General features: G+C 44.3%; 1 protein-coding gene across 2 annotated transcripts in view; it reads left to right on the forward strand.

Annotated features, from left to right (window-relative positions):
• Nucleotides 1-310: 310 nt before the first annotated feature.
• The window catches only part of LOC146388991 (E3 ubiquitin-protein ligase SMURF2), a 53,582-nt gene continuing 39,515 nt past the window's right edge, over nucleotides 311-14,377 (forward strand). Inside the window, exons 1-2 of one of the 2 annotated variants that reach the window (XM_084926603.1) lie at nucleotides 311-560; nucleotides 744-838. In XM_084926603.1, coding sequence (XP_084782729.1) covers nucleotides 787-838 — 52 coding nt within the window. In that variant the 5' untranslated portion in view covers nucleotides 311-560; nucleotides 744-786. Of the gene's footprint in view, nucleotides 839-14,377 lie in introns of both variants that reach the window. The other variant, XM_084926602.1, reaches the window with a different exon arrangement.

Genomic DNA, 14,377 nt, shown 5'->3' on the forward strand with positions numbered 1-14,377 from the left:
AATCATCAATTTGCAAATGCTGAACACACTTTAATGACCGCAAAATCACTGTGATGTTTTACTTTCCACTATGATTAGTTGACAGAAAACAACAACAAAAAAACTGTCAAAAAATTTTTCATATATTTTGACACCTGGAATGTAAATGTGCCCGTCTTTAAAACAATTTGGCCAACTTCAGACTGTAGCTACGCCCATGTTAAATTAATAAAGGGATATAAACACAGGGAGCTGGGCTTGCCTGTGCCATCAAAGGCGGTCCTACTCATCACCAACCCTTGTTGGGGGGGGGGGGGGCTGTGTATATGATTCATAGTTATATGCCACATGTTGGAGAAATGCTTCACTCCCACAAAGCGTGTTGTCGTCACTGGTCAGCTCCCAGCAGCAGCCTCCTGAAGGGGGATCTACCCCGGAGGGCTCCGCAGTTCAACTCTCGACGAGCAGAGGAGGACTCACAGTCCGAGGCAGAGGTTCTCAATGAAGATGTGAAGATAAGCAGCGCCTCGGCTCCACCACCAGCTCGTTCACACGCTCCAGCAACGGCGGCCTCAATTCCAGTAAATGCAATTTGCAGCAGCCCTCCACTCGGGCTTTTCTTTTTCCTTTTCCTTAATTTTTCTCATTTGTGAGCGATCGCTATGGCAGTTCAGTCCACATCCGGGCCACAATGCTTTGACTCCATTATTGTCTAAAACTGGCGGAGAGGTTGATAAACCTTGTCATTTTTTACATTTAAATAGACATTTTTTTGGGACTCGCAGTGACGGCTGGGGTCGAGAGGAGATGTCTAACCAAGGAGTTCGGCGGAATGGCCCCGTGAAGCTGCGATTAACAGGTAGCCTGCAACGCTTTTAAATCCCCACATATTCACACACACACACACACACCAGCTAGGAAGGCTCCGTGTATTTGCTGGCTGGGAACAGTTCACATGGGCTACGGAGTTGGCTCGCCGCCGGTGCTTTCTGCTCTCATTTGCCAGATTTGTTAGCAGCAACAGTGTATTTAAATTACTAGCTGACTTCACAGGGCTAAGGCAAGCAGGAAAAGCGGGGAAAACGCTTAATGAGGATATTGTTGCTCTTGGAAATAGTCTCAGCCTCGTGATTGTCGCCAGTAAAGCACCACCAGCCATAACACTGGTACCCGGGTCGCTCAGCTCCAGTAATGAGCCGCCTTCCAGTTGTAGCTGGTTGACGTTTATCAAACCTTAGTGTGTATTAGTGTCTCACATTTATATTCCAGCTCGTAAAATTCCATTATTTTTAAACAAAGGGGAGCTTTACAAGTGTTGGGCTGTTCCGCTGACAGACGGGCTCGCACAAAAGTTGGCTAGCTGAACGTAGCATTCCCGGTTAGCTGTAATCAAGTCTTTATGACAGGACAAGCTTCGGCTGAGATGATAAGCAGCTCAGGTCACTGGAGTCTGAGCAGTGAGCGAGCAGTGCGCCAGAACCGACAAACGGCTGCCCCCCTTTGTTTTGGTGTCGTCGTTAAAGCAGATTAAAGTTGTATCCGTGAACCCGTGGCCCCCTTTGTACCGCTACGTTATGATTCACTGGGAAACACTTGAATGTCACTTTGTTTGGAAGTAGCATGTAGCTGTGCTGGTCTGCTCGGACCTGTCGCTCTCCTCGGCATCAGCACAGTCAGGAGGGGGGAAATAAAAAGGTTTACATGAGAGCAGCTCACTGTTTTGACTGGAAGAGGGGGTCAGACGGCTGCCTCCTGGGTCTTTTTTTGTTTTGATGTGCGTCCAAGGTCCGACCTGAATCCAATTAAAGGGCTGTTTGTTCCACCAGGAACTGCCGAGGGAAACATTTAAGTTGGTGATGTTTCTGATAGGAACAAGTGGAGATAAGCAGGGGATCTCAGTGAGGTGAGTGGGATACATGCAGAGTGGCAGAAGACAGGAAAGCTTTCAGCAACAGTTTCACAATGACGCAAAAATTAGATACTGATCATTCATACAGTTGTATATGAGTGTGTATTTGAGAATGCGTTGCCTTCAAAACTGTTAGGATCCCAGTCCTTACTTTCTCTACAGTGATGTTCCTCTGAAGTAAGGCTGCTAACAGAAACTAGACACTGTTATTAACATATAAGCTCGACATGGACAGAGCCCTGCTTATATAGCAGAGCATCTGAGACCCAATGACTACAGCTGGCCTCTCCCATTCTCTACCCAGGATCTCCTAACTGTCCCTCGCTCTGATTTTAAAACCAGAGGTGATCTGGCTTTTTAGGTTTTGGCATCCAAGCTGTGGAACAGCCTTCCTCAGCCTGTCAGGTCAGCTGATTGTGTTATTGGTTTTAAAGCTGAAAACACATTAGCTTTCCCTTAGTCTCGTCCCCTTTATTTTCGACCCTTGTTTACAACTATTTGAATGTATTGAAGTGTGAATAGTTGATTATATGGCTGTCTATGTGTCTGTATTTTGGATCATTATACTTTGATGTGTGGATTTTACTTAAACTGTGAAGCACTTTGTAACTCTACTTTGCAAAGTGTGATAAAATGAAGTTATGTCATTTTTTTTAGGTACACAACTTCAAATTAAAGTGGACCTTTAAAGCTAAAAGGGCTTGTTGCAGAGAGTATATGAACTGAGAAGCTATACAAGTTAAACAAGGATTATTTTGAACCCCGTGTCATGCAAAGCTACTCTAGTAGACTTGCAGGGTTGAGGAAAAATGCGACTTTGGAGATGAGCATAATAAAAGTCTCGGTTGTGAATTAGATTATCACTGCAGTCGTCTCCTGGTGGAATTCGAAGAATGTGAGTCCACTGTGGGGAAAAAATGGTGAGAGCAGGACATTGCAGCGCACCTCTCCTGTTTAAGCTCAGTTAAACTTGTGAAACACTCATCAAGAGTCAATATTAAGCTCCCTACTTATCAATCAGCAAGAGAAATAGAAACTACTACTTGCACACATGTATGTTTGGCTTTCAGGATCCTTGCATGTTTTGTTTTGTTTTTTCAGTAACACCAGCTATCCCTGCTCATGGAAAGTTTTTTTTTTTTCCCCCCCAGACTTATGTAATCTGGTGCTATCTCATCCATATGGTCCGCTCTGTTCCTTCGCTCAGGCCGTCGCGTTCCCTTGTTCTCCAGCTCGTGCAAAGCGGAGCTCAGAGGAAGTTCTGTGGGAAGGCAGACAGAGTCCTCACTTTCATATTTGAAGCTTCACTCCACGTTGTCATTATGTTTCTTTGTTTAGCCCTGCACAGCTCTGTGTACTAGGTTGCCACAGAAGAAGCAGTGAGTTCAGAGAGTGTTGCTACGTCGTAGCTGCGTGTTGTCATCTCCAGTGGAGTTTTTTGGGTTTTTTTGACACATAGCTCTCTGATTAATTTCTTCCCCCGACAGGTTGTGAGCGATGAGTTGCTACATTTAAACAGGCCCAGAACTGTTTGCGTTGTAGGCTTCTCTCCTCGCTGACAAACCTCCTGTCCATTTAAAGCAGATGTTGCAGATGTTTGCCGGCTATTAAAGCAGGGGGAAAAAAATATCACAAGCAAGCTGCTAAAGCCCACACTTTGACTCCTGACGGCAGGTTTCCATTATAACCCGCAGCTGATGTCTGCTAAGTTATGTCATGAAACAAACACGGCTAATGGCGTAACATTACATCACATGCACCTAAGTGAAATTGCTGAGGAACGACTCGTCTTTTCGTCCGATGCATCTTAAGCTCTGTCATGCACGCCTGGCTTCTGGCATAACTTGGGATGCTTTCCATCATCTGTGCCTGAGTTTTTTAAACTTTGCAGAAAAGAGAGCACGTCATTTGTACCCTCAGCAAATATAGAACCACAAGCTCGCCTGTCATAGAAGTAAAATCAGACCCATAAAACCAGAGATGGTTAATAATCAGGCACAGTCGGAGCGATGTCCTCATGAAAAATGCTTCTATCTGGAAAGATGTGCACCAGAATAATAAAACTGACCGATGTTTAATTTAATTTTTTTTTTTGTCTCTTCTGGTTAGGTCCTTTACGGGTTATTGCTGTTATGTCTCAGCTCTGAGTTTACATGTGACTTGTTAAGCATATGGTTTGCTCATCTGAATTCTTTGGCGTGGCGTGAACCGCCGAAGAGAGCTATCTCAGTGGGATTCCCTGCAATTCTCCATTCGCGTTCCCACCTCTTCCTCTCTGAGTCACTCCTGTTCTTTCCGACTGTAAGCCTCTTCCCTCTCAGACCAGGGTCCAAAGCATATTTCACTCCCACCCTCTCTAACCGAGCTTCCTCATCACTCTCCGATCGTCCTTCTGTCTGATGCACTTTGTGTTTAGTTTCTTTCTTTCTTTTGTTTCTGTTTTAAATAACCACACATGAGAGTTTGACAGTGCTGTTATTTTTCATGAAGTGGTTTGCAATATACCAATGAATGAACACGCAGAAAAAAACACACTTATTTGAAAGCTGCAACAAAGGCCCAGTGTGGGTTGGAGTGAAAGACTTGGGTCTTTTTTAAATTGCAAGTCCTCGCTTTTCAGTGCAGCTCATCGCCTCCAGATGAGGGTCTTTTGGATGCTGCTTAACTGCAGAAGACCCCCCCCCCCCCCCCCCCCCCACACACACACACACACACACACACACACACACACACACACACACACACACACACAGCTGGGCACCGATGAGGCTGTGGAGGCACACAGGACCTGATCATCAAGAATGTTTTAATGTGGTCTGAGCTGGCTGCTCGGTGCATTCATGTGGCGTCAGTCAGAGCCATTTTTACAGAGTGGCTGTATGGAAGTGATTTGGGTGCATCTGGGTGTTCAGACAGGATACACTGTAAATACACAGTGATTAGCTGCATGTGGTGAAATGTCGACTCTGCTCGGCCCATCGCGGTCATGCATCTTGAGCAAACATTTCCACATTTTTACTTTTTGTTTTGTTTTTTTTCTAAGCTTTTGACAGGTTGTAAAAGAAAACAAAAGAATAGCTGAAAAAGACCGGGGAGGAGTGAGAGAGGTGGAGAAAATAAAACAACAAGGGTGGAGGAATGTAACGAGCAATTATGACACATCATTTGTAAACACCCCCTCCCCCCTCCGCTGTGAGCCTCCCATAATTTTTAAATTGTCCCATCAATTAATTGACTGGCTGAAGTTGGCTTTCCTGTTGGTTCAGCTGCTCCTCGATGAGGACAAAGCCTTCTTGCGGTTGCTTTAGCCCTCAACTGCCGCCAGCAACGGCCCAGAGGAGACCAGATGTAGCAGGCGGGAGAGAAGAGTGGGCAGCTTTGTAGAGAGGAAGTGCTCCCCAGACTCGAACACTTGTCCAAACGTCACCCCCGACAGGTGGGGAGCAGAGCAGTCTAGATCCCCTTATGATAATAAGTAAAGTGAAGAACCGCAGTCGTATTACTCAGCGGGACTTCAGGCGTCTCGTGTGTTGCTTGTGTCACTGGGTGGCTCGCAGCTGTATGTGCTCGCTGAATTATAACAGTGTGTATGGGTTTGATTAGTGGGCAGCGTGTGTGGTTTGGGGAGATTAACTCTTCCTGCTGAGCAGAGCTTCAACACCTCATATTGGTTGCTTTGTGATATTAATATTCGAACAAACAGTATTTTCCTGTATCCACACACTCTGTTTTATTTGGTGTCTGAAAGAATAGGGAAAATCAGCCGCGGTGTTCCCTGTTTGTACTCACGTTTTCGACAGCAGAGATCCTCAGCCGGGGTGGCCTGTATCCGAAGGGGATTCGTTCTAGAGATACCAGTAGGGTACAGAGCTCATAGTCCTTTGAGAAGCAAAGCAGACCACTCATGATCCATCCTGGTAGCTTATCTATAGCTGTTATTTGGGGAGTAACTTTTTTTTACATTTCGATCCAGATGTTGAAGCTGTGTGACAGATATTTGGGAATGTCAGTACGGCCGTTTGAGCTCTTGTTGGCAGAGTTGGGACCACAACTGAGACAATTCAGGTCCCCGAGATGCTCAAGTCTGACACGCAGGCCCTCTGTGTGCCTCAGACTTCCTGTATTGGAGGTTGCAGGCCTTTATGCCTTTTATTTGACAGCAGCACTAGTGGCCAGGACAGTGGAGTTATCGAAGGCAGAATCAAACCAGTGTTGACCCAGACAACAATGGTTGGAGACCGCTGATCTAGATGAATAAATGGGGCTAAAGGCCAAATTGGAGGGGGAAAAATGCACTGCTTTTCTCAAGCTTGTGTGGTTGCCTCACATGTAGGTTGCGCTGCCTCATCTTCTGGCCCATTTAAACACTAAACACACACACAGATGTACATCTTTTGCACTGTGTGTCAATTGGCCCTCCAGGTAGAGAAGGATGATCATGTCTGCTGTTATCTTGAGACAGGGACTACCTCCGTACCTATGTTTTATGCAGTGTATGTGCTGGAAGCCACGGTTAATTACAGTTTTTAAAGAATTTAGATTAGCAGGGTATATTCAGGGTCCGGGATGAGTCAGATCAGGATCGCTACACTCCAGGATCGCACTAGTAGTGTGGCTTCTGTGGGCCTGACAGGGCAAAAAAAAAAGAAAAAAAAAAGAGTGCACAGAGTGAGACCATCTCTTTGGCCTTTGGAAAAATGCTAATCCCTCAGGGTGGTTTGGGGAAGACCTTCAAAGGCCTGCTCTCTTAACCTGGCTGTGGTGGTTAATGGCTTGAATTGGATTAGCGGTGAGTGTGAGGGAGGGACGGTCCAGTGAAAACTAAACAGATTCTCACCCGCAGGCACTTCTTCTATCATCCCCTGCATAGCTGTTATACATGCTGTCAGTCCCAAAAGCCCAACCCTCCCAACCCCAGCTCCATTTCTTGCCTACTTCCCAAACTGGTTCTCCCTTTGAAGTTAGAAACTCCACTTGAGGGTATTTTTTCCATTAGAGAGTTGCATGCATAACCGATATCAGTCCAGAACCCTGTTTGACTTTAGATGCCCTTGCATGTCTAAAAGAAGTGTATACTGAAGAACAGTATCCATCAGACATTGTGATTATATCTTATTTTACTGACAATTTGAGGGTAACTTGGGTCAGAATCACCCATGTGTGCATGAAGCTCGAGTTGTCTTTCACCTGATGGTCAGTCAGGATGTCTGCGATTATTTATTTATTTTTATCACTCAGCAGCGTGCCCAGGTGAGATCACTCAGCACGTTTGCACAAAGTCTCATTAGCACTGATAAACATCGACACATGCATGTAACCTGAGATTAATTCTTCAACGTGCTAGGTTGACTTTAAACTCTCATGGACAGGGGTTGACAAGATTATCTGTGTAACTCTGACTAACTTTAAGCAGATGGGGTGCTCTCTAGTCTCCCAGTATTACCAGCTGTTGGTGGTGGTGGTGCTGGTGCTAAAGCCACAAGACGCCAACAGCTGACTGGAAATGTCTGTTCATGCCTTAGCCTGACGTTTGAGCCCCCTTGGGTGCTCTTAGGAGACAGGATCAGAAGAGAGATGTTTATATTCACACCAGATCGCATTTCCAATGGCATCTCCTCTGAAGCTGAGAAAATACACCACTGGATTCCTGTGCAGTAAAAAAATCTGACTGCATACGCACAGACAAGTAACTATGATATTTTAGCAGTGGCGCTTGCCTCAGAGTTAGAAAAATCCTAAATATGTGCAGAGGCTCGTAGTTACTCACTATTCCCCGTCTACTCTCGAATGACTATCTGGTTGATAAACGTTGCGGTTTTCTTCGCAGGAAGTCACTTAAGATATCAAACTCAAGATCCAGCCAAAACTGGGAGTGCCTGATGAGTCAGCGCTCGGGCAGATGCTACAGACACTGAACTCACTCATGTTTACAGTTGTAGTCTGATATCTGCTTTTAACCCATATTATTACAGGCAAAGTGTTTGATGTACAAATGGCTTAAGACTAAAAGCGCTTTTTTAAAAGACCAATGCAAACCAATACAGCAGGAGACTTGTGCACTAATTGTGTAGGCATACTTAATTATAGATAAACACGTCTAAGCATGTCTTTGAAATGTCTGCATACCTATACACTTTAGTAAGTATTGGAAAAATGGGTTAAACTATATGGAATGTGCATTTGATGCCTTGAGCTAGGCGCTTTTCTAAACATGAAACAGGAAATCATCAAGTCATCAGGGCACTGCAGTGCGTGCCTACTCATTATTTAGTCAGCACAGTTTCTTTCATCTACTGACCAAACAGGACTCTGTTTAAATTGTTCTCTCTGTAGCCACATTGGGTTGTAAAATCTCTGCCACTGTTGCCACACGGTTGTTGTTTTTGAATTATTCCAGGCCTGTATTGACCGCCACTGGTATTGCGGGTATATAGTGCTGTTAACCCCCTCATCTGCGCTGGGTCTAATAGTTTTTTCTGGTTGATACCCAACTTCGGATTCTAGTGATGCAACCAGCCACCAACGGTGCTGCTTTTTCCCTCTCAACCAAAATATTTCTTTTTGCAGAGCAGTCCAATGCAGAAAAACGATTATCAGCAACAGGCTTGCAGAGTTTCCTGCACACAGACTTTATTTTATTGTAGGCAGCAAAGTATATTTGGTGACTCATCTTAGCAATTTTTCCAACTGTCTGAGAGAGCAATTCTATCTGCACTCGGTTTACCGGTGGATGATTTCCCCCCCCCCCAGTCTTATTTTAAAAGTTCAGCTAGCCCTGGCCTCTCCATCTCGTATTTCTGCTGTCTCTCCAGAGAGCTTCTCATCCCACGGTCAGACACGGTTCACCATCTTGCACCGCAGCTGGTGATTGTACTTTGGCTCTTAAAATCCTGAACCTGCAGCCAGTGGAGAGCTGTATGCACGAAGCTCACCGAGGTTTCAGAGCGGAGCAGGGACTTCCTTGGCCAGCTGCAGTCCAAGGTGATGGCGTCTCTCTGCAGGATGAGACAGACTGTGCCTTATGCTGTTTCATTATTCATTTACAGGCTGTCAAATTCTACTTTATTAAGATATTTTATTTTGGCTGCTGTAATACAGGGATTTCTCAACTTTTGAGCTAAAGCATATTGTCTCATATTTAACAAAAAACAGGAGCATCTTAAACAAGTATTACTTAATAATTTAGAAAAGCACGGGTGTGCCTCGTTTCTTGCACACATGGATGCCCTCACAAATGGTTTCAGCATGGCTAAATTTGGGTCAGACATGATGACGCATGTCCTGTTGACACATGTCAGGCACTTTAAACACGACTCGCAGCGCATTGTAAAAGCCGTTTATTGCATGCACCTGCACACAGCGGCATTCGGCTCTAGTTAATGCTGACAATTACTATTAATGAACGTGTGACGTCACAGCGTTAGTCGGACATTGCTGGCGTGCAGCGGAGCGCTTTCATCTACGATGACCGTGCTGTTATTGTCCCGAGATCCACCCAGTGCAACGCATCCATTGGCGAAGTGCAGAAGGGAAAATATGGCATGGTGGTAATGATGTAACGGTGCTCCCAGATGAAGCTGTGAAATCATTCTTAGAAACTAAAAGTCCCCGGGAAATTTTGGAGGGAGCACACGGTGGTCCTCAACTTCTGTTAAACAAGTTGGTACTAAGCACCCCTCCACTGCAGCTTGATCCAAGCCTCTCCTCTACTCTCCTCCATTACATCAGAGTGGGCAAAGGAGCCAAGAAGCTAGAAGAGCCACACAGCCACTCAAAACAGCTCAGGTCCAAGCCAACAGTGGTGCAAGCTTGCAGAAGCCCGAGCGGTGCCTCTGCTCTGCTCCGCTCACTGTTTTGACTTCTCACTTAGTAGTGATGGTACTGTGGAAGACTTTACTCGTCTGTATGGCTCTCTGTCAGGCACATTGTAGCACGCAGAGTGGAAAGAGAGAGTGATGTACTGCGCAGGGGAAGCAGGAATGCCACAGTGCCATTGTGGCATGGTTTCCCACTATTTGGGAGCTGAAAATAGGAGGGCTGGACTCCTCTGTTATGCAATTGCAGCGGACTGTATCACGGAGGGAAAAGGTGACGTGAGGCGGATGAAATGCTCTCACATTAAGAATGCTGCCAGCCTCTTTCCTCTCACGTGTGGATGTGTGTGGCAAGTTTTCTCCATGTAATAGAACAGGTTTTTTGCAAAGGCAGATGACCTGTTTGATAATCTCCCTTTGTGTGCATCTTTGTATCGGCATCTTCTCTTTGTTTAAAGACTAGTTTGGTCAAAAGGTAATCTTAGTTCAACGTCACGAGGTCCTCTTGTGTGTTTTGACTGGGAGACCTTATGTAAGAGGAAAATGGGCTTAACGTCACTTCACAATGTGGACACACTTTCTTACGCTATATAGCTGCAATAATCATTTGTTACACCCTAAAAGCCGTGTGATAGTTTTCACGGCTGCGAGTGTGCTAGAGTCCACTTGTATCCAAGTGATACAAATTTTGTTATCAGATGGTGAGCTCAAGGCTCCTTGTGGATGTCTGCACCCCTGCCAATGTTTTGCTACAGTACTACAAGCAACAACTACACATGCTCCCGTCAGCCCAGATCCAAGCGGGCTTCAAAGAGCTATAACAGGAGTGACTACTCTTTCTCCATGGTGTCTGCAGCTGTCCATGTCCACTACAAAGTTTAATCCCCATCTGAGGAGTGTGAGGCATCACAATCATATCAGTTGCTGCTGGCCCTAAGATAACATGGGAGGCAGGCGTGGGCACAATATACTTGCTTTATTGGTGTAAATAGTCCCTGCATGTGTGCACTTTTTAATGGTCCTTTGCAATTTCATGATTTATGGCAACTTATTTTGCTGACTCCTCAGACTGCTGTTCTAACTTTTATTTTCTTTCTTAATGCATGGCGTGTTTCCCAAGGTGAATTTCCCCAAATGTCTTCTGTTAAACAATCCAAGCCCCCAAAAATTTGTTTACTACAATAATGGACAAAAAACAGAAACCTGAACTGGATTCTGTGGTATTGTCTTCTCTTAAAGCTCCCGTGTGTAAAATCTCCCCACTAGATGTCAGTAGATTGCAGATTGCAGTCAACTGAATTTAGTTTTCTTGTACCTCCAATGCAAGTGCATATTCCTTGCTACAGTGGCGGCTGTAGGACAAACAGTTCTGGCTACCGTTCATCTGTAGTGAGTTTAGGCAGTCAGTCTGCTGTTTACCTTAGCTGGAGGTTATTTGCTCTGGAGGAGGGTGTAAAACTGTGAAAGGAGTCTGTCATCAGACAGTAGTGAGCTTCACTGAGTCATCGATTTGTATCAGAGATACTGAGGTGAGTTGTTGAGGATATCCTGAACTTTTGTCTCATTAAATGCTGCTGATTTTGTTGTTGTAGGCTGCTGTTAGTGAAACTAAGCACATTTAATTGTCAGACACTTGGCGAATAAACTTTCCTCCTTAGCTCACTCAGCCTAACATTAGCTAGTGTTGAAGTACGCCGACTTCACGGATTCTTTTTGATGGTAGCGATCAGGCCGAGACTCTTACTTCCAAAACCAGATGTATTTATTTGCGCTTTACAATAAAATACGGATGCATCCGGAGACCTAGCTAACTAGCCTGCTTCTGCTACGTTTAGCGAGGTCTGGATCACAACCGGAAGTCAACACAATCTTATGGGTTCGGTGTCCCACCCATTGTACAACCCCCTTCAACTGTCCTGCCTCCGGTCTACCCCACCTCAGCACTATAAATAAAATCCTCTAAGTTTAAACCTAGCTCTGTAATCCTCTATACCTACAATGAAAAAGTATACCATCATGTCCCACAAGCACCCCTGTTGTTGTTTAGCAGGTTCGTTATCAGCTGCCCGGAGACGGTACGGTATCATGTCTAACCTGCTGACAATAAGTAACTGTGACAATACATGCATGTTTTCGTGTCTTTAAAGCCTTGACTTTAATTTAGGAGATGAGGCTTGAGGTGAGGTTTTATCTAGATGTCTCTTTGTCTCCTGTCCTTCATGTTTTCACTTCTTTTCATATCATTAATCACAGGCATGATCCTTCATGTCTTGAATCTAAAAGTGTAGACACAAATTAATATTAATTAATATACTAGTTTTGTATTCCTCTACCTTCGGCGTACCACGTATGTAACCCCTCTCTAGTCACATAGATAAAGTGTGGTTAGATGGAACAGTGATGTCGAATTCAAAATGGCGGTGCAACATGTCGACTTCCACAAATTGGCGCCTGCTTTTAAACAGGAGTAGTCTGTTATTCCAGTCACTGTGATTGTTGCTGTGAGACATAAACATTAATACAGTCACTTCCTTTGCTCATTAAATCTCAAATGTCACCAAAGAACTATTGGTGAGAGCAGCCAGCGCTTAAAATAAAACCAAAGCTGAGCTTAACTTCCCACCTAATGACTCACCTCAACTGGTTGCCCAAACATTAACAATATCATATAATCACTGGAATTTAATACATCCTTTTCTAACTACGTCACATCATTTGTGTTTTAACGCCACCTGGAAGAACAGGTCTTCGCTTCCTCTGAGCGTCTCAAAACATTTCACGAGTGCTCTCATTACTTTTCCAGCAGGTGCTGAGTGTGATGTATGATGATATATGGCTTCTCATAGTCACGGCCTTTTATCCTTTTTATGAAAAGAAGCTCTGGGGGGATTTTATGTCTTCTGTGGTTTTTCTTCCCTCTAATTCCATCACTTTTTTTTATGCTTCTGGTCACACTGATTTGGGTGCAGCAGATGTCCCCAGTCATCCTTTCCTCCTGCAACAGGAGTCCAGGGAATCTTGAGTTTTCCATCTTTGTTTGTGCCATATACAGTGGATGTCATAGGGAGTTTCTTTAGTGCATCTCACTGCTGCTCATTTGTTGACATCGGTCTTTCCCCACCATGCTCAAGACGCGTGCAACTTGAAAGTTTACCTTTTTTGTTTTTCTCTCGGTTTAAAATGATTCATGGGGATATTATGATGTTCTTTTTCCTTTCTAATTTTCAAAACCCTTGAAATTGCAGGTCTGTTTGGAGGTTTTTAAAGAGATTTTCCTGGCAGCTAGCTGTTCCATGATCACTCTGCTACCAGTGACTTTAATATCTGTATAATGTGACCAGAGGTCTTATCAGATTTGCATATTACATAAGTGGATTTACTAAGATGTAAAAACCTGCCAAAGCGAAGTTATTTCCCAGTACCTACAAGTCATTTTGTCTCAACCACATTTCCATAGTTAGTCTGTACCCCATGTAGAGTTGGACGGAGCTCCTGAAATTCTACCCAGCTTCCTCACTCTACTCTGCCTGACTGCAGTTTAAGGGCTAACGTTTAAGTGGTGGAGCCAGGCCTTTAAAAAGTAACCCACTTTGTTATAAACAGGGAAGCAGTGAATGAGCTCGGTAAATAGGTGGTGCGGTTGCCTCTGTGGCAAACATACTGCCCTTTAAAGCAGGGTCTTAAAGCAGGCCTTCTTTTCTCTTTTTTAAAATTTTGCATCAGCCTGAGAGATAATTAGACTCTTCAATGTTTCATCCATCATATTTATACTATGGAAAAGATGAGAAATGAAATGGATTTTTGTACATTTTTAGCATATTGACTGGAATTCTCAGTTTCCCAGGCGACTATGAACCCGTCAAGGAATCTAGTGCCGGTTAAATCCTATTATGCTGTTCCTTGAGACATCTGCCATGTTGGACGTGATGTAAACACGGGTTTCTGGCTCTCACCAGGTGAAATCGGTTGCAAAGAAACTGAACCACAAACCTCCTGGTGTTTTTTTTTTTTTTTTTTTTTTTTTTTTTTTTTTTCTCCTCATGCTGGTCTGCAAAAACACGCCAACTACTAGCTGAGCGGTACAGAATCTTGAGAAGTGGGACAAACTTGAATTGGAAACGGTTTGCCTTCAAAGTAAAAGATGTTCCTCAGAGCTGCAGCTAACATGTGCACGGTTTTTGTAACATGTTGGGGAATGTACATTTTTCCTAAGCGACAGGCGGGTCCCCGAGGGGGAAAAGGTCACTGAATAGTCTGTAGGCCTGTATGGGTGGGGCTTTAGTGATTATTTTCCCTGATATATTTACTACCAGGTTACATGTCGATTAACAGAATCCTGTGCCCTCCTTGGTAGTTGCTTCAATCGCTTGCTGGGAAGTTGAGAGAAGATAATCTCAGGTCCCGCCCACTTTGCCTTGTTTGTGGTTATTTCACCTGTAGTCGCTTGAAGTCTAAACAAGAACTCGAGGACTTCCTTATGCGTGCCCATTATGGGTTTAATCTTTGTGGCACATTAGAAACACAGTCTTGGTTTAGTTTCTCTAGCTCTCTAGTTCCTCGAACTGTGTTGTCAAAAGAGCAATTGGATACATCACAGAGTCATTTCTCTTCAAAATGAACTTGGACTTGTTCCTGCTGGACTGTGTGTTATTTCCTCTTTGTGTCAGGCTCGATA

This window comes from Perissodus microlepis, chromosome 4, assembly GCF_051167445.1.
Source record: "Perissodus microlepis isolate ML-2025 ecotype Zambia chromosome 4, ASM5116744v1, whole genome shotgun sequence".
In the NCBI taxonomy this organism is placed as follows: Eukaryota; Metazoa; Chordata; class Actinopteri; order Cichliformes; family Cichlidae; genus Perissodus; species Perissodus microlepis.